General features: G+C 38.0%; 1 protein-coding gene and 1 non-coding gene across 12 annotated transcripts in view; one reads left to right on the plus strand and one right to left on the minus strand.

Moving 5' to 3' along the window:
- Window positions 1–25,641, minus strand: part of SIK3 (SIK family kinase 3) — a 241,726-nt gene that overhangs the window by 205,874 nt on the left and 10,211 nt on the right. Inside the window, exon 1 of one of the 11 annotated variants that reach the window (XM_072822150.1) lies at window positions 2,681–2,702. The exons of the other annotated variants lie outside the window; for them this stretch is intronic. Within the exon in view, the coding sequence (XP_072678251.1) occupies window positions 2,681–2,692 (12 nt within the window). The 5' untranslated portion in view covers window positions 2,693–2,702. Of the gene's footprint in view, window positions 1–2,680; window positions 2,703–25,641 lie in introns of those variants that run through there. 11 annotated transcript variants of the gene reach the window in all.
- LOC140631352 (U6 spliceosomal RNA) lies at window positions 4,605–4,711 on the plus strand. Its single transcript, XR_012028978.1, has one exon. It is a non-coding gene; the product is annotated as a U6 spliceosomal RNA (small nuclear RNA).

The following is a 25,641-nucleotide window of genomic DNA, read 5'->3' on the forward strand; positions in this document are numbered from 1 at the left end:
GCAAATAGAAGGTCAGGAAAAGCCTCTTTGAGGAAGTGACATATAAATTAAGTGCCAAAGATGAATGTGAATTAAACAGTGAAAGAGAAAATCTGTCTGGCAGAGGGAAGGATGGACAGAAAGACTCAATGCTAAGAAAGAGTATGTATGGCATGTGAAGAATTTGACAAAAGGCCAATGGAGATGGGGCTCAGAGAGGAGAGAGGAGACTGGACAACTAGAAATGGCATGTGAAACTTAGGAATGTTCTCTTTATCTGAGTAACAGAAGGTATGATACAAGAAATAACAGATTTCTTTGGTTTTCTTTTTTTCTTTTTTTTTTTTTTTAGGCTTGTTTCAGTATGGAATCTTGTGATAGAGGAAGGTGAACGTGAGCTCACCAAAAAGGGGTAAAGATTTGGAAAGGACAGTCATTCTGGCAAAGGAGAAAAGAAATCAGCTCCACACGGCTACGAGGGCTACTAACAATAAGAGGCACAGATGAGGGCAGAACTCACGCACTGGCAACTGGACAAATAAACACAATTCCATCATTTCTTCAGGCCCTAAAGCAGAAACACGGAAAATGGGCAGTATTGTTAATCCTCAGCTGGAGATGTGCACGGCATGTGGGACAGCAGAACAAAGCTGCAGGAGAACTGAGGATACTTCTGACTCATTGAAAGTGACCAACTATGTCCACGTGGACGAAAGTGATGCCAGGAAGAGTGTCACACATTTGGAGACAGGCAAGATTTCAGGGGCTGGAGGCCTCAGTGAAATCAGACACTTAAGTTCAGCAAATGGCACAACTAAAAAGACAGGAAATTGTGTTCAGAGAGCAAAATTTCCACATTTATGACTCCAGAGGTGGCGGTCTGTCCAGCCCCAAGAATAGACTGCTACAGACAAGTGGAGAGACAGTCACTAAAGTAAAGATCAAGCCAGAATGAGATTAGGATGCTGGACAAGCAATCAACATAAACATTAAAGAGACAAGAGATCATGGAAGGAGGAAGAGTAAACTATTCACAAGGATTGGGAATTAAATTTTCAATTACATTCTTAAATACAGCACCATAAGGAATGTGTTCTTAAGTATCCAGAACAAAACAGACATGCCTTGCTTAGTCTATTTATTTAGCCAAATAATTTTCAAAGATTCCCTGAATACCATGCCTGAAAAACGCTCTGAAAAAGACAAAAAGAGAAGGAAACTTTCTTAATCATTATTTGTCACAATTCAAGGGCAAGCATCATCATAATGGTAAAAACTAAAGGCACAGACAAGCCGAAACCTGGGAGAAAATCTTTGCAAAACATATATTTGATAAAACAAACAAAACACCCATATATCTGATTTAAGGACAAGTATCCAAAATACACCAAGAACTTGTGAAATGCAACAATTAAAAAAAAAAAAAAAAGACAGAAAAATTTTTAAAGTGGGCGAAAGAATCTGACCCTCCCAATGAAGATATAGACAGAGAACAAATAAGCATATGAAAAGATGCTCAACGTCCTATGTCACTGGGGAATTGCAAATTGAAACAACAATGAGATACCACTATACCCCTATTAGAATGGCAAAAATCCAAAGCACCAACATCACTCAATGCTAGTAAGGATGTGGAGCAACATGAGCTCTCAGTCATTGCTGGTAAGAATGCAGAACCAAACAGCCACTTAGGAAGACAGTTTGGCAGTTTCTTGCAAAACTAAACATACGCATCATATGATCCAACAATCATGCTCCTTTGTATTTACCCAAAGAGTTCAAAACTCAGGCTACTTGGGTATCCCTGGGTGGCTCAGTGGTTTAACGCCTGCCTTTGGCCCAGGGCGTGATCCTAGAGTCCCAGGATAGAGTCCCGCATCCGGCTCCCTGCATGGAGCCTGCTTCTCCCTCTGCCTGTGTGTCTCTGCCTCTCTCTGTGTGTGTCTCTCATAAATGAATAAACAAAATCTTAAAAAAAAAAAAAAAAAAAGAAGAAGAAGAAAGAAAAGAACACTTAGGTTATAGGAAAACCCGCAGGTGGATTTTACAGCAGCTTTATTCATAACTGCCAAAACTTGGAAGCAACCCAGATGTTCTTCTGCAGGTAAATGGATAAACTAAGGTACATCCAGACAACAGAATTTACCTAGTGATTAAAAGAACAGACCTACCAAGCTACAGAAAGACAGGAAGGAACCTTACACGGCCATTGTTAAGTGAAGGAAGCCAATCTGAAGAGGTGCCTAATGTCCAATTCCAACCATACCATATTCTGGAAAAGGCAAAATTATGGAGCTGGTGAAAAGATAAGTGTTTGCAGGAGCTGGAGGTGACGGAGGAAAGGAAATGAATAGGTGGAGCGAGCAAAATCCTTAAGGCAGTGAAACTATTCTGTGTGATATTATAATGGTAGATACATGACATTATGCATTTGTCCAAACCCACAGAACTATACAAAATAAATGTGGGCCCTAATGTAAACTACAGACTTTAATCAATAACATATCAATATTGGCTCATCAACTGTAATAAATATACCCCACTAACACAAGCCATTAATATTAGGGAAAATGGGGGTCATGGGGAATGGGGAAGTAAGGGGATATCTGGAATTCTCTGTACTTTCTGCTCAAGTTTTGTAAATATAAAACTGCTCAAAAAATAAAGTCTATTAATTTAAAACAAAAACTAAAGGTATTACCATTTGAGTCATGTAGGAGAAAATAATATCCAGTATTGGTGAGGAAATCTATTTGAGAGATTGAAGGTGCCAACGCTGCCTGGGCTGGGTCTAGCTCTTCCACTTACTGGTAGTGTCGCTGTGCACAAGTTACAGATTTCTCCAAGTCTCCGTTTCTCTGTTGGTAAAGTAGTAGATAATAATCCTCGTGGAGTTAAGATGATTAACTGAGTTCATACACAGAAAGCACTAAGAACAGGGACTAGAATGAAATGTTTAACAAACATTAGCCCCCTGTTACTCAAAGTAAGGTCTATGAACCTATAAATCAACATTACATAGGGGCTTGTCAGAAACGCAGGCCCACCCCAGACCTACTGAGTCTGCATTTTTTTATATGCCATCTTTTTTTGTTTGTTTTATTTAAACTCCAGTTAGTTAAATAAATAAATAAATAAATAAATAAATAAATAAATAAAAAACAAAAAATAAAAAAAAATTCCAGTTAGTTAACATAACTGCATAATATTGGTTTCAGGTGTACAACATAGTGATCCGACAATTACACACAAGAGCCAGCGTTCTTCACAACAAGTGCACTCCTTAATCCTCTTCACCTATTTCATCCATCCCCTGCCTCGGGCAATGAGCAATTTGTTTACTACAGTTAAAGAGTCTGTTTCTTTATTTCCTTCTCTCTTTTTTCCCCTTTGCTCGCTTATTTTGTTTCTTAAATTCCACATGAGTGAAACCGTATGGTGTTTGTCTTTCTCTGATTTATTTCACTTAGCATTATACTCATGAGAGACACAGAGAGAGAGGCAGAGACACAGGCAGAGGGAGAAGCAGGCTTCCTGCAGGGAGCCCAATGCAGGGAGCCCGATGCGGGACTCGATCCTGGGACTCCAAGATCATACCCTGGGCCGAAGGCAGGCACCCAGGGAATCCCTTCACTTAGCATTATACTCTCTAACTCCATCCATGTCATTGCAAATGGCAAGATTTCATTCTTTTTGATGGCTAATATTCTGTTGTATGTCCATATATATATATATATATATATATATATATATATACATATATCATCTTTATTCATCAGTCAATGGATACTTGGGCTGTTTGCAAAATTTAGCTATCGTAGATAATGCTGCTATAAACATCAGGGTGCATTATCCCTTTGAATTAGTATTTTTACATTCTTTGGGTAAATACCTACTAGTGCAATTACTTGAATCTGCATTTTAATAAGATCCTTCAGGTAAGTTCTGTGCACATAAAGTTGAGAACCACTATATTAGGTGGTACTATTATCACTGTAACTATTCTTCCACATTGTCACTAAAAAAGGAGCATAAACATTGGGAGAGTCCAAATTATTATTTGCTCATGATTATGATTAGTCTACTTTAAAAAGAGAGGGAAAATCAACTGTAATAGTTAAAGAAATTTCGAAACATTCTCTAAAGTGACTGTAATTAAAACATGTAGTACAGGTACACAAACAAGCACCCTTTGTCAAGAGTGTATGTTAAGGGTCACCTGGCTGGCTCTGCAAGTAGGGCTTGCAACTCTTCATCTCGGGGTTGCAAGTTCAAGCCCCACAGGTGCAGAGATTACTTAAAAATAAAATCTTAAATAAGTAAATAAGACTATATTAACAAAACCATTTCAAATAAGTATGTAAATGATAAACTATTAGAACAACTGGCTATCAGTATTTTTTTGGGGGGGGGGGGGGGAATCCAGATCCTTATCTCACATTATTCTGAAACTATATTCTAAGTAGATGTAAAACCTAAACATCAAAAATAAATTTACAAAGCACTAGAAGAAAACATAGAATACTTTTAATGCTCGGATGGGTACCTACACTCCTAAGGATACCATAAAACCCAGAAGTCATAGTGAAACTATACTTAAAAAAAAAAAAAAAAAAATTTTTTTTGTGCTCACTTTGGAAGCACACATACTAAAACTAAAACGATACAGAGAGAATTAGCATGGCCTCTGCACAAGGATGAGAAGAAAATTCGTGAAATGTTCCATATTTTTTATAAAGATATGTAAAAAAAATAAGCAAAATAAAACCTTTTAAATAAAAGATACCACAAAAGTTAAGAAAATTAATAGCAAAAAAAAAAAAAAAAAGGAAAATTAATAGCAACCTTCCAAAAAGCTAACAGAAAAATGGGGGGGGGAGGTGGGGAAATAAAGTAGATTTTATATATGTAAGGAGAAAATAAACCCTCCAAATCTACCTACAAATATTTGCATGTGCCTGGAAAAGCTACGGAAGGACACACACCAAAATGTTAATAGTAGTTACCTCTTGAGAGTAAAATCAGGAATGGAGGAAGGAGGCACTTTGCTTTTTTCATTATAAACTTCTATAAACTGAACTCTGTATTTACAATGAACATGGTTTTTTAAAACTTACCTTTGTTTAATTATAAAAGAAAAAAGGACTGAGTGATAGCTTTAGCTTAAAAGGCTAATATTTTCAGTAGGAATCAGAAGCTTCCTGGTTTTCTCAACAAATACTTAACCTCCAAAGCTTGTAACATCTGGAAAATATATTTTTGTTATCAAAATTTTCCTAAGAATCCTTTAAGTAAAAATATGCCAAGTTCTCCTCCCAAATGGACCACAGTGTTCAATTTCTAGTGGTCCTGTTCAAAGCTAGTTCCAACCTAATTTCCAAAGGCAAAGTGTCTAAACCAGACAAGAAATTTAGCAACGTAACACAGAATATCGAAATGGAAACCACATGTCCAAAATGTGCCTAATAGTAGCAGACAGTAACGGTTGAAGAGTAACTGCAAGTAACTCCATACTCACTTTAGTTTCAATTCTGAATCATTTCTCAGTCACTAAACTGGAAAAAAAAAAAAAAATTTGAACCATTTGTCATCTCTGACTAAACACAGGCTTCAGCCCCCAAATCACTAAGTGCAGAGAAGTACATGGCCTCAAGAAGACTGCCAATGGAAGGGTTTTTCCAGAAAGAGTGGTTCATATTCACAGCAGGAAAATCTTGTACTACAGGGAACTCACTTACCACCTTAATTCCCTCAACCAATTTGGAAACTACTGGAAGCAAATGACTAAGAAGTAAAACATATGAGGAAAGATGAACAAAATATTCCTACAAATTGAAAGCCACATAAAGTGGTTCATGTTTGCTTTTTAGTTGCCTTTTGCTGAAGTTAGAATATTAAATTCCTTTGCTCTGGGTGAATCAGGAATTAGCTTCACTGGTTTCTTGCATCACAAAATTTTCAGCTGCTATAACGAATTATATGACTACTTGGACTTTTTTTTTTTTTTTTAAACTACTGACGTTTAACAAAATACATTACATATGGATCTGCCCAATACTAACTATTCTTCACGTCATTAGACTTGAATTGATAAAAGTGATAAAAACTGCCAGTTCTTGTAACTAGATTCCCTCCCCCTTTGTCCTAAAACTATCACTCAAACCCGCTAAAGCTAAAACAATTAGGAGCCATATCTCAAAAGATACGAACATAACTACAATGAAGTCATAAATTGATGAGGGTGGCATTCTTTCTCCTCACAAAGGAAAGAAGAGATTCGTTAGATTCATTACCTTTCACCATGTAAGTAACAGGCATTGTCTCTTGGTTTCTAGAACATCCACTAAAGCAGGGCAGCATCTTCTGCTCCATCTAAATTCAGCTGCCTGGATATTTGCAACCAAAACAAACTGCAGGATCTACTTGTTTTTTATTCAAAAGGTAAACAATCCCTCTGGCCTGATTTACCAAAAAAGATGTGAGCAGAAAGAAATGATCAGGAGGGCAGCACACTCAGGCTTTAAATTTTTAGCTAAGACTCCTAAGATTCCTCATCTTTTAAGAGAAAGACAGACCTTGTCAGTAATGTTAGAAATTGCACACTCCATGTCCTGTATTCAGTCAAAAAAACCTCTTCAGGTACACAGATAACTTTATCACATGTCAACGAGCATGGCATCAAGGTCTAGGAAAAGTGTGCAAAGAGTGCAGCGTTAAGAATTCATAGACCAGTTAAAAGAAAGCAGGCTCAAAACTAAGGTCAAAGTCCTTCAGTATTCCTAATACTGAAATCACCTCTGTATAATCTATCCATAACCATCAAGAAATTTTTTTAAACTGAGAGTGCTCGCTTTATCCAATTTGTAACATACTTCATTATCATTTCAGAGACACCAAAAATTATATAACCCTATGCTTTTGTCATTATCTCCTAAAGTATTTTAAATAGAAACAGCATACTAATTACTGCCTCCCAATCTTAACTCCTTTTTCTTCATTCTTGGAAATTACGGACACTCAAAACTGAGTAATAAAGACTGGTTCAAAACTCCTCCAATTCAGCTACAAGGCATTTTACCCGGTAGTAGGTTAATACCTAACAATAGCTTACATTTCTTTTCAACTGAAAAGCACTACCACAAATTAGGATTAACGATATGATTGAGCATGTTCTCTTATCAAATTTAATACTTTTTGACTATTAGCTACTACTCAGATCTTGATTTGTGGACTCTTATACCTATAACAGCCTCCTTTAAAAAAGGCGCCTTAAAATAGTTAAGTTCTTTCTATAGAAAAGGACAGGTAATTAGTAACTAAACAGCTTACAAATTAAGTTCTCTAGAAACACTCAAAATATTCTGCACTGCATTTGACTTCTAATTGCTAGAAACATTGTGCCAGAGAAAATTCAAGAATTGATCCCATAGAAAATATTTTGTCTGTAGTGATTCTTACCCAACATAAAAATGAAATACTCTTTGACTTCTAGCCATGCTCTGATAAATCCCAAACTACTTTATTACTTTAAAAAATGAAAAGACAGGATGAAGAGTAAATGCCAACAGCACAATTCGTAAAAGAGCAAATGAATAAACTGGAATTCAAAATAAAAATTCTTGTTCCTAAAAGACACTACCAAGGGGATGAAATATAAGCCACAGAATGGAAGAAAAATCTCTGCAAAGCATTATCTGATAAATGACTTGTGTCCAGAATATGCAAAGAATTCTCAAAACTCAACATTAAAAAAATAACCCAATTTTTAAAAACAGGCAAAAGATCTGAACAAGTATTTCACCAAAGATATACAGTTGGCAAGTATGTACATGAAAAGATGTCAATATCATTAGTCATGAGGAAAATGTAAAGTTAAAGCAAAAGATAGTGTATACAACTATCAGAATGGCTAAAATTTTCTCATCCTAGCGTTGGTGAGGATATGGAGCAACTAGAACCCTCATACTGCTAGACAGAATGTAAAATTATAAAGCCACTTTGGAAGACAATTTGGCAGTTTCTTAAAAAGCTAAACACACACCTACCAGCCATATGACCCAGTCCTCCCACTCCAAGGTGTTTATCCAAGAGAAATGAAAACATAAGTCCACCCAAAGTTCCACATCAAGTTCCTAGCAGCTTTATTCACAATAGCCAAAAACTAGAAACAATTCACATGTTCATCAATAAAAAAAATGGATAAACAAATCCTGTTATAGCCATACAATGTAACACTACTCAGATTTACCACTCAGCAATAAAAAGTAACAAACTACTGATACAGACCATAACAAAGATTGAATTTTTTTTTTTTAAGATTTTATTTACTTGAGAAAGAGAGCCTGCATGTGCATGAGCACAAGGAGAGGCAGAGGAAGAGGGAGAAGCAGACTCCCTGCTGAGCACGGAGCCCAACACAGGGCATAATCCCAGGACCCTGAGATCATGACCTGAGCTGAAGGCAGAAGCTTAACTGAGTGAGCCACCCAGGCGCTCCAGTGAATGAATCTTTTTTTCTTTTTTTTTTTTTAAGATGTTATTTATTTATTCATGTGAAACACAGAGGGGGGGGAGAGAGAGAGGCAGAGACACAGGCAGAGGGAGAAGCAGGCTCTATGCAGGGAGCCTGACCTGGGACTCGATACCAGGTCTCCAGGATCACGCCCTGGGCTGAAGGTGGCGCTAAACCGCTGAGCCACTGGGGCTGCCCCCAGTGAATGAATCTTAAACATGGGATGCTGATACCACCTAGTTAAGGTCATTTACATGAAATTCCAGAATAGGCAAAGATAACCTACAGTGACAGCAAACTAGGGGTTTTCTGGGGCTAGAAGGGTGGGAAGGAATACAAAGGGCACTAAAGGAATTTTCTGGGATAATAGCAAAGTTCTACATGTTGATGGTGCAGTCATTACAAGGCTGTATATATCTGTCAAAATGCAAACTGTATACTTAAAATGGTTCCATTTTATTGAATACAAATAAGGTCTTAATGAAGTGGACTAAAATGTTATTTTGGGGGGGAAATCTATGAAATTATAGTATTTCTTAAGATGTTTATAGTACCTTCCATTAGATTACTTTCAAATCTTTGACACAAAGAATCTCAGAAAAAGCTGTATTATCTCATTTTATAAATTTCAGGGGTGGCAGGAAAGTAGGATACATAGCGTAGAATTAGAAGCATGGGTTCACGGCGTTACATTACACTGGGCAGATGTGTCACGGCAACCAAACTGGCAGGACGGGATAAATGAAGTGCTGGGTCTTGAATTGCTGGGGGAAAATTGGCTAGGACCACACAAAAAAAATAAAGAACCAAAAAGTATGTATCTTCCGAGGAAGCAGACAGGTAAGAAAAGGCAGTAAATGCCTAAAGTCAACATCACCTATACATACCACACACCTCAAATAAAAAAGAAAATCAGTCATACAGGAAACAATTACTTTTAATATAAGTAAAATGTGTAGAAGGAGCTCAGAACTCAGTATGTCAGATCTGAATCCAGTGTTTCTCTTTTTTTAAAAAAAGATTTTATTTATTTATTCATGAGAGACATACAGAGAGAGGCAGAGACAACAGGCAGAGGGAGAAGCAGGCTTCCTGTGGGGAGCTCAATGTAGGACTCAATCCTGGAACCTGGGATCACACCCTGAGCCAAAGGCAGATGCTCAACCACTAAGCCCATCCCTCCCTTTTTAAAAATAGAAATATTAATTCTGGTCCCTGAACAGCCCTTTGGGGCACTCCAGAAACAATTTATGTGAAAAATAACTTAAAAAGTATAGTCAAGTTCTATTCTCTGTGCAAAAGCACATAACTAATAATACACTACATTATCATCAAATCAAATTAATAATTAGGTACCTTAAGAATCAAAAATGGCTCTCTACAGCCTATAAGATCAAGTCCAAATGCCTCAGCTAAAAAATAATTTCCTTTATGAATCCACTCCATCCCATTTATCTAACATATACCAATCCAGGGGTGCTTGGCTGGCTCAATCAGAAGAGCATGAAACTCTTAATCTCGGGTCATGAGTTCAAACCCCACATCAAAGGTGGAAATTAAATATTTTTTATAATTGATTAATTAACTTACTACTTCAAATTCATCCACTCTCCCCCAAACATAATATTGTCCTTCCCTGGATGTTGTCCCCACACACTACTGTCAGCAATCCAACTCCTATACTTTGTTTAAAGGTGATGCCAAAGTCCATTGGCCTAATAAAAACTGCTTATCCTTAGAAAAGAAGCAAGCAAACAACAACAAAAAACCCTGCTTAGCCTTATTCCATCAGCCGGCCACCAAAATTATAAATAAATGGCCAGTGGACTCTAGACTCTTGACCATCTCTTCCTCTCCCCAGCAGACCCCAATACCATATTATGGTATCCCTCTGCACTTCAGCATATATTTCTAAAAGGTGAGTACTTTTTCTTTTGAATATAACTGTGATATTATCATTTCACCTAAAAAGACAGTAATTGCTTGACATCAAATATCAATGTTCAAATCTCCATATTGTCATATAATTCTTCTTAACAGACAGTTTGTTCAAGTCAGGAACTAGGATTACCTCAAGAGGAAAAACGGTTTCCTTTTCTCCTGCTCTATGGTCTTCAATTCAATACACTCATCGTCGCAATTTTTAGGTGTAGGCAGGCAAGCATTTCCTCTTCCCAGTACCCTCTGCTCTCCTTCTCTTCAAAGAAAATTTTCCTTCTTATACCCAACACCAGTGCCATTACCTCAGAGCTTTTAGCACATTCAGAAAAACATTTAATTCAGTGATCCAGCCTCCTTCCTTCACAGTTAGGTTGCCATATTTCACTTAGTATTCAGGAAGAGTTTTGAGTTCTAACACCACATAAATATAAATAATGTAGATCCCATTAAAAGATTATTTCCCATTTCTATTAATCTTTTTGAGGAGCTCAATTTTACATTTTAAATTACTACAGTGTCTGCTTCCAATTTTAAGTGAATTAATAGTTGGTGAGAACTTTAAGCCTTAAAGATTACAGGCACAGTACTAAGAGATCAGCATTAGGTCAGCTCCATTCCTTAGCCATGAACTTCATTCCTCATTAGTCACAAGGGGAACTAGATAAGAAGGTGTGCAATAATCAGCTCAAATACAAACTCTCCACTAGAAAATAATACAAATGCAGATAGTGAATCAGTGGGGTCATTTTCATTCATCTTCAGCACAGATTAAGAGAAGCAGCAAATGTTAGGCAAACAATAGGAAGAATTCAAATTTCTTTAAAAAAAAAAAAAAAGCATAGGAGCACCTGGGTGGCTCAGTTGGTTTAGTGTCCAATAATGGTCTCAGGTTGTGAGATTAAGACCCACATCAGGCTCTGCACTCTGCTTGAGATTCTCTCTCCTTCCTCTGTCTCCCTGCTTGTTCATTCAATCTCTCTCTCTCACTCTTTCAAATAAATAAATATTTTTTTTTTAATTTTAGCATAATCTTCAAAATGGCTTCTAGTGTTACTTGGGACATTCAGCCCGGCAAGGTGAAATAAAACATTTTTATCACCCACTTACTTGGGCTCAGCATTGTAGAGGACAAAAAAGACTGTGACAGCTTCTGCCTATAAGGAACTTACACTCTAGCTGGTAAGATGAGACTAAGACACTTCAACAATCGGCCCACAGTATGAGCTGTCACCATGCACTAAACTGTGTGATTCAAATTTAAAGTAATGTAGCTCATAGAAAAGATGGGTTAGTGAGGGATAAAGTCCAAGATGACTATACAAAGGGAAGAAGAAGACCTAAACCTTGAAGGCAGGTCAGGTGAGGAACCAGTAACACCAGCATAGAATGTAAGCTCCTGTGGGCAGAGACCATACCATGTCCTTCTCTTGTTCACCTCTCTATCCCAATGCCTACTACAGTGCCTGGAACACAGCAGACAGTCAAATATTGGTAGATTACTACAAGGATAAATAGAAGAAAAGAAAAAAGGGAAGAAACAAAGAATAGGCATTCTAGGAAAAAAAAATTTAATGAAAGATTAAACATGGCAATTTCATGAGACAGTGAAGAAACACAGAAAGGTGAGAAATCAGGTAAACACGTAGAGTGAACCCAAATCATCCATGGTTTTCAAAGTCAGTCAAGAGAGATATAAAACTGATCCCATATTATTAAGCACTAAAATGAACATGTCCAGAAAGTACATTCTGTTGTGCTTCCACTTTTTAAGAATACTAACAGTGCAAATGACCATTTTTCCTAAAATGGTCATTCATCTTTGTAATATTCTAGGATATAATCTGGAAAGTGTACTAACATTTCTCTAGAGAAGTAATACCACTAGCTAACGCAGATGAATTTCCTTCCCTGAGTATTTTTACTATCTGGAAATGTGCCTGGGTTATCACTAAGGTCAGTTTCTTTGATAGTTGGGTAATCAAATGCCTGAGACTCACCACATTAAGGCGAGGGATGGGGGAGTGTAACCTAGCAGAAAAGCCAGTGACTAATGCTGAATCATGGCTTCCAGGTGGTTATTTCACCAAATTGTCAACCTCCCATATTAACACTCCTTATGATGGTCGTTAAAATAAATCAAAAGAATTATCCATTAAGTATTCTCCAATATTTTGAGGATAATGTAAAAGGATTGAAGGGAATAAAATCCAATTGATGCTAACGTTTATAAGCCAAAATCTGTTAAGTCAAGAAGATTCTTACTCCCTCAAACTTCACAATAGAAGAATTCATAATTACAGTGAGTGGTCTTATTGTATATGGATTCCCCAGACATTCTACACAAAGTAAGTTCTAGGTCCTGGCTACCATCAGCTACAGTCTTCTGGCTGCTATATAATCTCTACAGAGAAGGACTTCAGAAAGCGCAATCTAATGGGGGAAGGGGACACTAGAGAATCTTACATAAAGCTACACATACATGGCAAGAGCATGACTTTAACTTAAATTATACAGTTATTGGAGTGAGTCTGCCCAGATCTTACAATCTCCAATGGTCGCTTTTCCTTAGCATTCCTTTCACTCTTTCAGCCTAAATCATCTGTAACAAGCAAAGTGTCTGGTTACATATTAACAGTTCCAATGACAGTGACAGAATTCTGGTTATTTGGAATTCCGTTGTTCACTTTTGGTGCCTAATGCCTGGTATCATGGAAAGAACAAAAAGCCTTGGAATCATGCTGACCTACTTATAAATTTCAACTCTACCACTGAAGATATATGTGGCCTGGGACAAGTTACCTAACCGAACCTCAGCTTCCTCAACTAGGTGTAACAACAGATTCTTTGCAGAGTTGTTGAGAGGTTAGCCTGCATACTGTTCTAAGTATCCAGAACACGGCAAGCACTTAGCATATGGTAATTATGATGGAAGGCTAATAACCCGGCCTATACTCAGATTTCCAAACAGTATTGACCATGTGACGAAAGTATGAGTCATACTGATTTTGTCCTCCACAATTCTCACTCTCCCTAGTCCAGTTGTCGGCTGACTTAACCGACCCTCTTTTATTTTCATCTGGACTCTATAGAAGGCCCTCCCCCAGTACGCGGTCTTGAGGCCAAAAATGACCAACACTACAAGCATTCCCTTGCCATTAGATTGCTACATCCCCTCCCTGACTCTGGGGACTTTAGAAAATCCTATGTTTTTATTATTGCCTGTTTCTGTTTTATGACCTATGCCAAATGCATTATCTTAGCAGATCTTAAGTATTCTTTTTTTGCTAATCTACGCTAGGGAACTCTGAAAGTCGCCAGTTTCTCTAAGAACCACCATGTTTTGGCTCACCTTGCCACCATATTCCAACATGGTAGTTCATTTATGATGTTCTGTTAGTGCCTAAACACCTTTATGCCTCTGTCACAGGCCGATACCCAGCCCCTCTCTGCCCTGGCAAACAGGATCCTCTCTCTCTCTCTCTCTCTCTCTCTCTCTCTCTCTTTCTCTCTCACATTTGTTTCATCCAGTTTTATTTCATATTATTCTCCCACCACGAACTTCTCTACACCCTGGCAGGAACATCCCCATTTTGAGTAAAGTGAAAAGATACTCAATGGGACTCAGAAGCCCTTGGTTCTTCTACCTCTACCTCTGTCACTCAAGCTAGTTCTGAAGGGATATCTACTGCCTTCTGGGCAAAACGCTGGACTTACCTCACAGGATTGCAGTAAGACTCAAATATGACATTTATGAACATGTTACACAGATCTGAGATGCTACTGAAACTATAACAAGTTTCTACCATGACTTAAAGCATTTATAAAACATTTACCTTTGAATATAAAACCCTAACATATTTCTTAAAACCCTCTAGTATTATTTATATTAGCAAGATTCAAAGTAACTCAAACAGTCATCCACAAGGGGACTAAAAAAAAAAAAAAAATACATTCTTTCATGGGAATACTGTAAAGCATTTCTTTTTAATTAGAAAACTTCTTATACAGTTGCATGTAATAATCCTCAAGATGAAATAGTGAAAAAAGGCAGAGACTAGTGTGCAGAATTTACTATAATTTGTTTTAAAAGAAGGATACAGTAAATAGATATACACATTTACTTATATACACATAAAATATCTCAGAATATATATAAGACACTGATAACACCAATTGCCTATGGGAAAGGGATCTGGATGGTTACAGGGTATGCGTGGGCAGCAAACTTTCCTCTGTATTTCACTCTTTTTTTGTAGCTTTTAAATTTTTGAAGCCCTAGATGGGAGTTGGAAAATCATCTCTTCATACAACTATCAACCTGAGAAATAATATCAACCATTAATGAGGATGACGGCATACCTGACAACTCATTTCCTGGGCCAGCATCAACATCACAATTACCAACGCCTAACACAAACTATGTTCCCTTCCATGATCTCATTCCATCAAGTGACTAGAGTTAATTTATTCCTTGTAGTCAAACTCCCTGATTTGCTAATTTTATGTCTGTGTGCTATGCATTTCCACACTCAACGTTATTTATAAACTCCTAAAACTTATTGTCTTTAGAAGTTCTACTGCATGCTCTACGAAGGACCTCTGGACCATAACATTTACTACTTTCAAGGCTGGTTCAGGGATCCATTCCAAAGCTAACTTTTCTGAACCAAAGATAAGTTCTGTCTCTTAATTATTCAAGATCGACCACAGGATCCATGCAAATCATTAATCTGAGACTAAACGACTAGAAGGCTATGATGCAGTCTATCTCCCTATTTAGAGAAGATATTATGTTAATATCCTCTAACCTGGCAGAAAAGTACTCCTTCCAAACCTTGCAAAATAACTCTTCAAAATAACGGGGTAAGAATGACCCAGGCAACATTCTACCACCTAAATTTTAACTGATATTGCTTAAATTTGACTTTAATCACCCTGGGATGACATAACAGGACCTAAAACACTGCTCCAAACAGCAGCAGGCACTACCTCCATGCTTGCTCTCCTATAGCAGGCAGGTTATTTTTGGAGCCAGCCTATGAAGTAGCACTTTGTTGACTATGAGCTTCACTCTCTGAATATTCCTTTCACATCCAACCTTGGTTCTCGCTTTCTGGCACAGAGCTCCAAAACCTCAATGGAATACATAATGAAATGCTGGGTTACTCCAGTGCAAAAAGGTCAAGCCTACAAAAGCTTTCTAATTGGGAAACCTCTTCAATGAAAGCATATAGAAAAGTGCTGACTCCTTTTTTTCCCTTCTCCCTTTTTCCAATTGCTATTTGCTTTCTTTGGAGCAAACCTCCAAACACAAAAGCCAACCACCTACCAAAGCTCAAATACAGACAGGTGTTTTGCAAGCACAGTAAATCTCAAGAGTACCTAATCAATGTGAGATAACATCTACTAACAAGCTGCTCACTGGTGTGCTCCAACTATCAACTATCAAAAAATCCAACTATCAAAAAATCTCACAGTTAAGACTAGCATTGAGAAGTCAAGGACACAACTAAAAGTCAGCCCATTTTCCATCAACAGAAACTTGCAAAAGGAAGAATTATGTAAGTCAGCTAGTCCTGCCACACAAAACTCCTTCACTCCAGGGTTCTTTTCAGTGGTATTTAATTCCAGGGTGGAGACCAAGGGTCCCAAACACACCTAACTTGAGTATTTTTCTGCTTTAATACTTCTAGAATCCATGGTTAGGTTTTTTAAGGAAAAGTCTGAAAGAGCTTAACAAAACCACTGCTATTTTTTTTTTTCAAAGAAAACGGGCACTCGTCTGAAAATACTTGTAAATTAGCAGTTATTTAGAATTAAGAGTTTCATGAAGGTACTCTAGAATAATGTTCCAACAGAGAAGAAAGCAAGGAATCTTCCACAATAGGTTCCATGAGCTTCGTTCCCCACACGTTAAACTTCTCTAACACTCCTAAAACCCTAATGCTGGTTCCCGCATAAGGACAAGGCAGAAAATCCCAAGAGAATACTCTAGTTCAGACTATTAGATTTTCTAATGTTTTACAGAGCAGAGGGTACACTGAAGAAACAAAGTGATTAGTTAGCAACGTTACCTGAACTTCACCCAAGTCACAGTCAATGAGTCCATCTAATACTGCATGCCATAGGAAAGAAACATGCCGTGCTTGAGGTGAGAAATCAAAAAGTCGCTGAAGTGAATTCTCTATACCACTTTTTTTTTAAGATTTTTAATTTATTTATTTGAGAGAGAAAGCGAGAGAGCTAGCCCGCACAGAATGTGCAAAAACACAAGGCAGGTGAGAGGCAGAGGGAGAAGCAGACTTCCCACTGATGCGGGCTCAACTGCAGGACACTGAGATCATGACCTGAGCCCAAGTCCTATGCTTAACCAACTGAGCCACCCAGGCACCCCTGTAGACCACTTTTAAGTAATGACTTTTTCACTATCTGCTCTGCTGTCAACTGGGTGCCAACACAATGTCTCGATGCCTTTTCTCCCACCTACCCTCTGTGTATTCTGCATTAAAAGACTCTGAGAAAAATGTTATGTTTTTCTAGAGATGCCCAAGTTTACAAAATGAGAGTTTTTAAAGACATTTAGGATGTCAAGCCAGAACTAAGGATGTCATATCCTAGAAAAACTCTGGCAATAACACCCCCAAATCATTTCCACTTTGCAGGCTGACTCTCAAAATAGATCAAATGTTTAATCAGTAAGTTAAATCAATCTTTTCTAAGGGGTATAGCAAGAAGTTTTTAAAGGAGATCACAGTGCTTCCCAAACTGGTATACTTAAGAACATTTGAGGCTAGCCTTTCAAATATGCTTTAAGCAGAAGAAAGGTATAATAATTAAAGCTACATAGTACCAAGTAAAGGTAGTACAATCAATGGATTAAAAGAGCTTGGAAATGTATCCAAGCATCTGGAGATTTTGTAGAATAGTTGCTTTTCAAAATCAAGAAAGAAATAATTATTCAAGATACTGTGTTGAGACAAAGAGAAAGAGATTCATTCATAAATCCTCCATAAATGGAGGGCATAGCATGAGGTAGGCACTGTGCTCAATACTGAAAATAAGAACAGGAGGATAAAAAGTATATAATCTATTGCCCTCATGGAGCTTACAGTCCAGTTAAGAGAAGAAAGCTATTAATAACCACAAAAATAAATGTAAAGTTACAACTCCAACAAATTCCACAACTGATCCCTTCTTTGGTTTAAACCAAAATGCATTCCACATGAAGCAAAGATCTATATTTAAAAACAAAACCATAAAAGTACTTGACAAAAACATGGGTAAATATTTTTATAAGATTGGAATGAGGATGGAAACCACATGAGAAGCCATTAAATAAAAAAGAGAAAAACCTGACTACATAGAAATGTTTACATTTTGTATTTTTAACAAAATACACATAACACATAAAGTCAAAAGACAAACACAGAAACATATCTGTCGTATTTTTAGATGTAACTAAATTTCCCTAATATTCAGAAAGCTATGCACAATAATGAGAAAAGGCCAAAAGCCCAACAGAAAAGTAAACAACACAGACAATTCCAAGAAGAAATACAAATAGCCAATCGACAATTTAAGTGATAATTCACTATTAAATAACTAGAAACTAAAATGACATTTTTTACCTGTCAGATTGACTCTCTAAAAAGGTGGCTGGTTGCCAGTGTTAAAGAGAACAGAGAGAGCATTGTGATACACTCCTGAATTGAGTGAATTAGCTTGGCCTTTCTTGGAGGGCAATTTGGCAACATTTATAAAACTTGAACCATTCATACTTAGGCATTCCTCTCTTAGTGTATTATTCTATTAAATTACTGAGAAAATGAAGAACCTAATTTCAAAAGAAGATCCTAACATTGTACATAACCTCACAGAAAAAAATACATAACTTTTGGGACATTTACTTGAAGTTGGACCTAATCAAACTCTTGCATTTGAAATTTTTTTTTAATTTTAAAAAGTCTGAGTCTTTTGAATAGTAAATAATGCAAGAGCAAATAAATGGAATAGAAAAAACCACTAGCACAAGTGTGCAAATGTAAATGTGCAGGCACAGTAACAGATGTAATTCATGATAGAAATCAATAAATAAAAGCTGAGAACAACCCTAACCCTATCAATAGGGTACAACTTAAATAAATTATAGTATTCCCCTAAAATGGAATACTCTGCAGCCATTAAAAAGATTGAGATGAGGGCAAAATGTACTAACACGGAAGAATATCAGAGATCTACAATTTACATCAAAAAATAAGTAGCAAACTGGGATCCCTGGGTGGCGCAGCGGTTTGGCACCTGCATTTGGCCCAGGGCGCGATCCCGGAGACCCGGGATCGAATCCCACATCAGGCTCCCCATGCATGGAGCCTGCTTCTCCCTCCGCATGTGTCTCTGCCTCTCTCTCTCTCTCTGTGACTATCATAAATAAATAAAAATTAAAAAAAAAATAAGTAGCAAACTGAATATGTGGTATGATCCCTTTTTAACAAAAAACATAAAATGTTAACACATGAATAGGAAAATCTGGTTATAAAATGTTAATGTTTTCTCTGGAGAAAGGAAACAACTACTTCCCATGTAATTTGTAAAGCTTGATTACTTCAAAGACACATGTATCAGATAAATAAATACATAGATTTTTAAATTTTATTTATTTGAGAAAGAGAGAGAGCACACATGCATACAAGCAGGAAAGAGAGGCAGGGGGAGAAGCAGGCTCCCCGCTGAGCAGATGAGCCCAACGCAGGCTGGATCCCAGAACCCTGAGATCATGACCTGAGCCCAAAGCAAATGCTTAACAACTAAGCCACCCAGGAGCCCCTACACAGATGTTTCTAAAGAGACTTTGAGGCTATAAAATGCCCTGTAAAAGGGAGAACTGTTTAAAAGCAAGAGAAAGGAAGAGAATGAGTAAAAATAGAAGAAAATATTGACACCAGAGCATATAATTTCAGAGTTAGAATAATGTGACAAATTAAAAAACTAGTGCATCAAAATTAAAAACTTTTGTGCTGTAAACAAAACCATCAAGGTGAAGAGACAGAATGGGAGGAAATACCTGTAAATCATATATCTGATCAAGAAATTGTACCTAGAATATGTAAAGAATTCTTATAACTCAACAAAAAGACAAATAACCCAGCTAAAATACAGGCAAAAATCTAAATAGACACTTCTCCAAAGATCTACAAGTCAACATTTAGCACATGAAAAGATGCTCAAAACCATTAATCATTAGGGAAATGCAAATCAAAACCACAATGAAATACCACTTCACATCCACTAGGATAGCTTGATCAAAAAGAAAGAACACAACAAGTTTTGGGGAGGATATAGAAAAACATTACTCATACACTACTAGTGGTGATGGAAAATGGTCCAGCCATTTTGGAAGACAGTTTGGCAACTCCTCACAAAGTTAAACGTGGAGCTATATGATCTAGTAATTTCCCTCTTTGATATATATACCCAAGAGAAATGAAAACATATGTCCACACAAAAACTTGCATATGAATGTTCATGACAGTATTGATCATAATAGGCAAAGGGCAGAAATAAGGCAAATGTCCATCAATTCACAAATGGATAAACAAAATGCAGCCTAGCCATATAGTGTAATATTATTTGGCCATGAAGAGTAATGACATTCCAACATATGCTACCATATGGATGAACCTTGAAGACATTATTCTTTTTTTTTTTAATTTTTATTTATTTATGATAGTCACAGAGAGAGAGAGAGAGAGAGGCAGAGACACAGGCAGAGGGAGAAGCAGGCTCCATGCACCAGGAGCCCGATGTGGGATTCGATCCCGGGTCTCCAGGATCGCGCCCTGGGCCAAAGGCAGGCACCAAACCGCTGCGCCACCCAGGGATCCCTGAAGACATTATTCTAAGTGAAAGAAGCCAGACACAAAAAGCTGTACTTTGTATGATTCTATTTATATGAAACGTCCAGAACAGACAAATCTATAGAAATTGATTAGTGGTTGCTCAGGGCTGGGGAAAGGAGGCTTAGGAAATGGGTAATGACCACTAATAGGTATACACCATTTCTTTTAAAAGGAATAAAAATGTTCTAAAATTGATTGTGCTAACATTTGCACAACCCTGTGAATATACTAAAAACAATGAATTGAGTGAATTGCATATATGTTACATCTCAATAAAGCTCTTAAAAAATATATATACACACATAAGCAAAACAAGAAACTGGAAGCTCCATGAGGTTCCGTGATTTGGCCAAAGAAAACTGGCAGCTATCAAAAATTAAATCCACAAACATGTGCCCTGACTCCCACACCAACGCTCAACTCCTTGTTATAGACCGCCTCGGGCATTTTGGATGGGCCAATAAGGTTCCCCAAAGAGCTGGAAAAGCAGAAAACACTGGTAACTTGCATAAGAAAAAGAGAAATTTAGGTAGTAACACAACTGAAATGCCATTTTAAAATTTAATGTGACTCCGAAATGGAGACTTGACCTAAAAAAAAAAAAAAAAAAAAAAAAACCCTCTAACCACCACTGATATAAGAGGCTGTGACTCAGTAAAACAGTACCCCTTTTACTAAGAGCTCAATGAGAGCAGGGCACTGGATGCAGCTGCTGACTGAAAAGGAAGAAGAGAAATGAGATCAGAAGAGACAGCAGACTGAAATCACTGGCCACGCTTGTGCATGTGTCAAAGAGGCCAATGAGCAACGTGCTTCAAACAAGTGATTTTATTCACAAGGAGTGTAAAATCCTTTATAGAGCTCCAAAAGTATTGCCCCAAAATTTAATTATGTCCCAGGGTGACAGTACACATGGAAGGTAGTTAGGTATGACATAGGAATATGGGGTCTCTGCAGCTGATTGAGACACAGAGGTCATTGCTGGAATAACAACTGTTCCATTTGACAGGAATAACAATACCACTGTTGATGGCGAAATGGAAAGTAAGCCAAGAACACGCAATCACTAAAAACATTATTTTGAGGGTCTGGAAAAATGAGCCACTAAAAAAACTCAGCTATTGTCCGAATGCTGCTTTTATGCAACACTGTAATGAACATTTTGACAGAAGAAAGGACGACAGACAGGAGGCAGGAAGCGAAAGAAAGAAGTCAGAAATTCTGCAGGTGCCCAACTAATCCAAATAAGAAACACAAAGCTCTGCTCCTGCCTTCCACAATAAAAACAATTCTGTTTCTTGTGGCATATGAACCAAAATTTCTTTTGCCAGGAACAGAAAACAACTTACTACATGAAAATGTCAACTTGTTCCATGGAACACTATGCTGGCAGTGAACAGATATAAACCTTTTAAACTAGAGAGACTGGCTGTTTCCTCACCAAATTTTTAACATCACTGGCCCATTATCAAATTCAGTTCGGTTCAGGCAAACTCTAACCGAAGTCAACAAAAATACCACCTTGAAGTATACCCTGTCAATAACAGATTCTGTAAAATAGCTTCTCCCCAAATTTCTAACAACTCTCGCTTATAGCTTTCTGTTCATGCAGAAGATCTCTTAGCCCACCTCCACTCAACCAACCTGCCTAAATGACCAATGCTTCCCCTTCCCTCTGTGAAACAACTGGTGCCCCAGCATGTGACCTGTCCCCAATGAACAGCCACTCTTACTCCTAGACATTTCTGCTCCCACCCACTGAGATGCATGCTTACCAAGAATTGGTTTTTCCCCAAACCTATTTATACCAGGTGCTCTTGTTATTAGTTATTTGAAATCAGGGAAAAAAGGAAAGGCCTGTTTCTATGAAAACCAAGCTGAATGCTTACAGAGACTTGGTAAAGTCAAATTAGATGTAGATGAGACAGATGTAAAGGATTGGGGGTAGGGGAGGGTAGATCATAAAACTCGAGGGATTCTGTACTCATACTGCTTCACAAATGCCTTTAAATTCATGCTCAGCTTTTAAAAGCAAAACAAACTGGAAACCATAGATGATAAACTATGGGTATCTTTAATGCAAACAAGATGAAGGAACTCCAATCAAGACATCAATACAGGGATCTCTGAGTGGCTCAGCGGTTTAGCGCCTGATTTTGGCCTGGGGCGCGATCCTGGAGTCCCGGGATCGGGTCCCGCATCGGGCTCGGGCTCGCGGTGTGGAGCCTGTTTGTCCCTTCTCCTGTGTCTCTGCCTCTCTCTCTCTCTTTCTCTATGTCTATCATGAATAAATAAATCTTTAAAAAAAAAAAAAAGACATCAATACACAAAGAAAGGCCTTGGCCCTACATCAAAAGATTAGTGAATGTGTTTCTTAAATTGCAAAGAGAGAAGAAACCTACAGAGGAAAACAAAACAAAACAAAAAACCTTAAGGGACATCAATCAATTATAACTAGACCCTGATTCAAACACATAAGTGGTTAAGGTGTGCCTGGGTGGCTTAGTGGTTAAGCGTCTGCCTTCGGCTCAGGTCGTGATCCTGGGGTCCTAGGATCAAGTCCCGCATCAGGCTCCCCACAGGGAGCCTGTTCTCCTTCTGCCTATGTCTCTGCCTCTCTCTCTGTGTCTCTCATGAATAAATAAATAAAATCTTTAAAAAAAAATAAGTGGTTAAAAAATATATATATATGTATGTATATATGACAGTTGGGGAAATTTTAACACTGATTTGATACTTACTGACAGTAAGGAATTGTAATTTTAGGTAGGATAAAGGTCCCGGTGTCATGTTTTTTGAAAAAGAATCCGTATTTAGAGATACATGCCAAAATATTTATGGATAAAATTACAGGATTCTGTAATCTGCTTCAAAGTAAACTAGACAGAAAGAATTGGGAAGAGGTACAGATGAAAGACTGGCCATGAGGTGGTGACAACATAAGCTGGGTGATGAGTTCATTATCCTAAGTCTCTCTACTTTCGTTTACATCTGAAATTTTCCATAATAAACACTTTTAAAAAGATTAGTGAACAAATGCCTATGTATATTTTCAGTTAAAATATTACAAGTACATATACATCATTATTTCTGATTTCTCTGCTTCATTTGTTCAGCCCCAATTAACCAAGGAAGTCATAATCCAAACTGACTGCATAAGAGGTATTCTATAGGAGATAAAAGAGCATATTGTTGGATGCTGCAAATACAGCAGTGGTAACCCTAAAACATTCTAAGAACAATATCCCATACAGCCCAATTACCCTTGAAAACCTCTTAGCTAACACGTAGAGTACATAAGCAAATTCAAACATCATAGGGCTGCTGCATCACCGTATTTATTCACAAAATTATCTCCCTTACAATTCCCTTCACCATCTTTTTACCTTTAAAAAGAGGGAGGAGTAAATTACAGCCTTCGTTAATCTCTCAAATTGTCACTCGGGTTCACCCAAGACAAGTTCTTTGAAAAGCCAGGGTTTGGGTAAGGCTCTCCAATTTAAGTTTGCATCTGGTTGTGAAAAATCAAGGGAGAATGGTGATTCACCAACAACTAAAAGGTGAGAGTCTTACTCATTCTGTTCTTCCTTGTCCAGGTTGGGCTCAGGGAAAGAAGGAAGAGGCAGCTCGTTTGACCTGTCCAAAAGCCCAGCTGCCAGCCCAGGCTCGGAGGCACAGTAGGGATTCAGAAGGCAAAGGGGATAAAGATGAAGAAAGAAGGCCTCCTCACACATGCCAGGAGGCTAACCCTGGCACGACCTTTCTGGAAAGCAGTGTGGCAACACAAGTATCAAGTGTCTCAAAAACACGTGTACCCTCTGACCCAGTAATTTCACTTCCAACAATCTATCCTGAGTAAAAAAATCAGAAATGCATCAAAACTCATGTGGACAAAATGGGCATACCAGAGAACTCAAGAGTGAAAACTGCGAAGAAACTTCGATCATGAAAAAAGTTTCATGGGATCCCTGGGTGGCTCAGTGGTTTAGTGTCTGCCTTCAGCTCAGGGCGTGATCCTGGAGTCCCGGGATCGAGTCCCACATCGGGCTCCCGGTATGGAGCCTGCTTCTCCCTCTGCCTGTGTCTCTACCTCTCTCTCTCTCTGTGTCTATCATGAACAAATAAATAAGATCTCTTTAAAAAAAAAAAAAAACTTTTAAAAAATAAAAATAAAAAGTTTCAAAAAATGACAGTAGTCTGATAGTGGAAGAGTATACACCCATTAAAACTGATGTTTCTGGGCAGCCCGGGTGGCTCAGCAGTTTAGCGCTGCCTTCAGCCCAGGGTGTGATGCTGGAGACCCGGGATCGAGTCCCATGTCAGGCTCCCTGCATGGAGCCTGCTTCTCCTTCTGCCCGTGTCTCTTCCTCTGTGTGTGTCTGTGTGTGTGTGTGTGTGTGTGTGTCTCATGAATAAATAAATAAAATCTTTAAAAATAAATAAATAAACTGATGTTTCTAAAGAGCTTCTAGTGATGGGAAAATGCTTATAATGATAAAAGAGAAAAGGAATAAAATAGCCTAACAATATGATTCCAGTTATGTATTTTGTAATATTAATAACCGTTGCCTTGCCCCGGTGGCTCAGTGGTTTAGCGCCTGCCTTCAGCCCGGGGTGTGATCCTGGAGTCCCAGGATCGAGTCCCATGTGGGGCTCCCTGCATGGAGCCTGCTTCTCCCTCTGCCTGTGTCTCTGCCTCTCTATGTGTCTCTCATGAATAAATAAATAAAATCTTTTAAAATAAAATAACTGTTGCCTCTAGGTGACAGGACTAAGGTGATTTTCCCCCCTTTGCTTTAAAATTTCCTGAGTTTTCCCCAAATTTCTTCCATGAGCAAAAATTACTTTTATAATCAGGAAGACAAAAACAAGGGGGTAGAAGAAAGCTCAGTAAGAAGCAGTTGGGCTGGAGTAAGAGAGTTTATCCTAGACACCTCTTGTCTTCCTCCTCTATCAGGTTCAATCTGTAAGCATTCAACTGCTCCTTTAACTTAACCTAAATCTGCCCTGACAAGAATAAAATTTCTCTTCTCGTCCTCTAGGACCAGTAGTTGTTACGTTTTCTGTACAGATGACACACAAATACTGGCTGAATTAATCCATTAAAAATAAGGACCACTGAATTTAACCCATTAAAGTTAAGGGCCAGTGACCAAGAAGTCATTTTGTTTTGTTTTTAAATCAGATCGCGGGGATCCCTGGGTGACTCAGCGGTTTGGCGCCTGCCTTTGGCCCAGGGCACGATCCCGGAGTCCTGGGATCGAGTCCCACGTCGGGCTCCTGGCATGGAGCCCACTTCTCCCTCTGCCTGTG

This window comes from Canis lupus, chromosome 3 (assembly GCF_048164855.1).
Source record: "Canis lupus baileyi chromosome 3, mCanLup2.hap1, whole genome shotgun sequence".
Taxonomy (NCBI): Eukaryota; Metazoa; Chordata; class Mammalia; order Carnivora; family Canidae; genus Canis; species Canis lupus.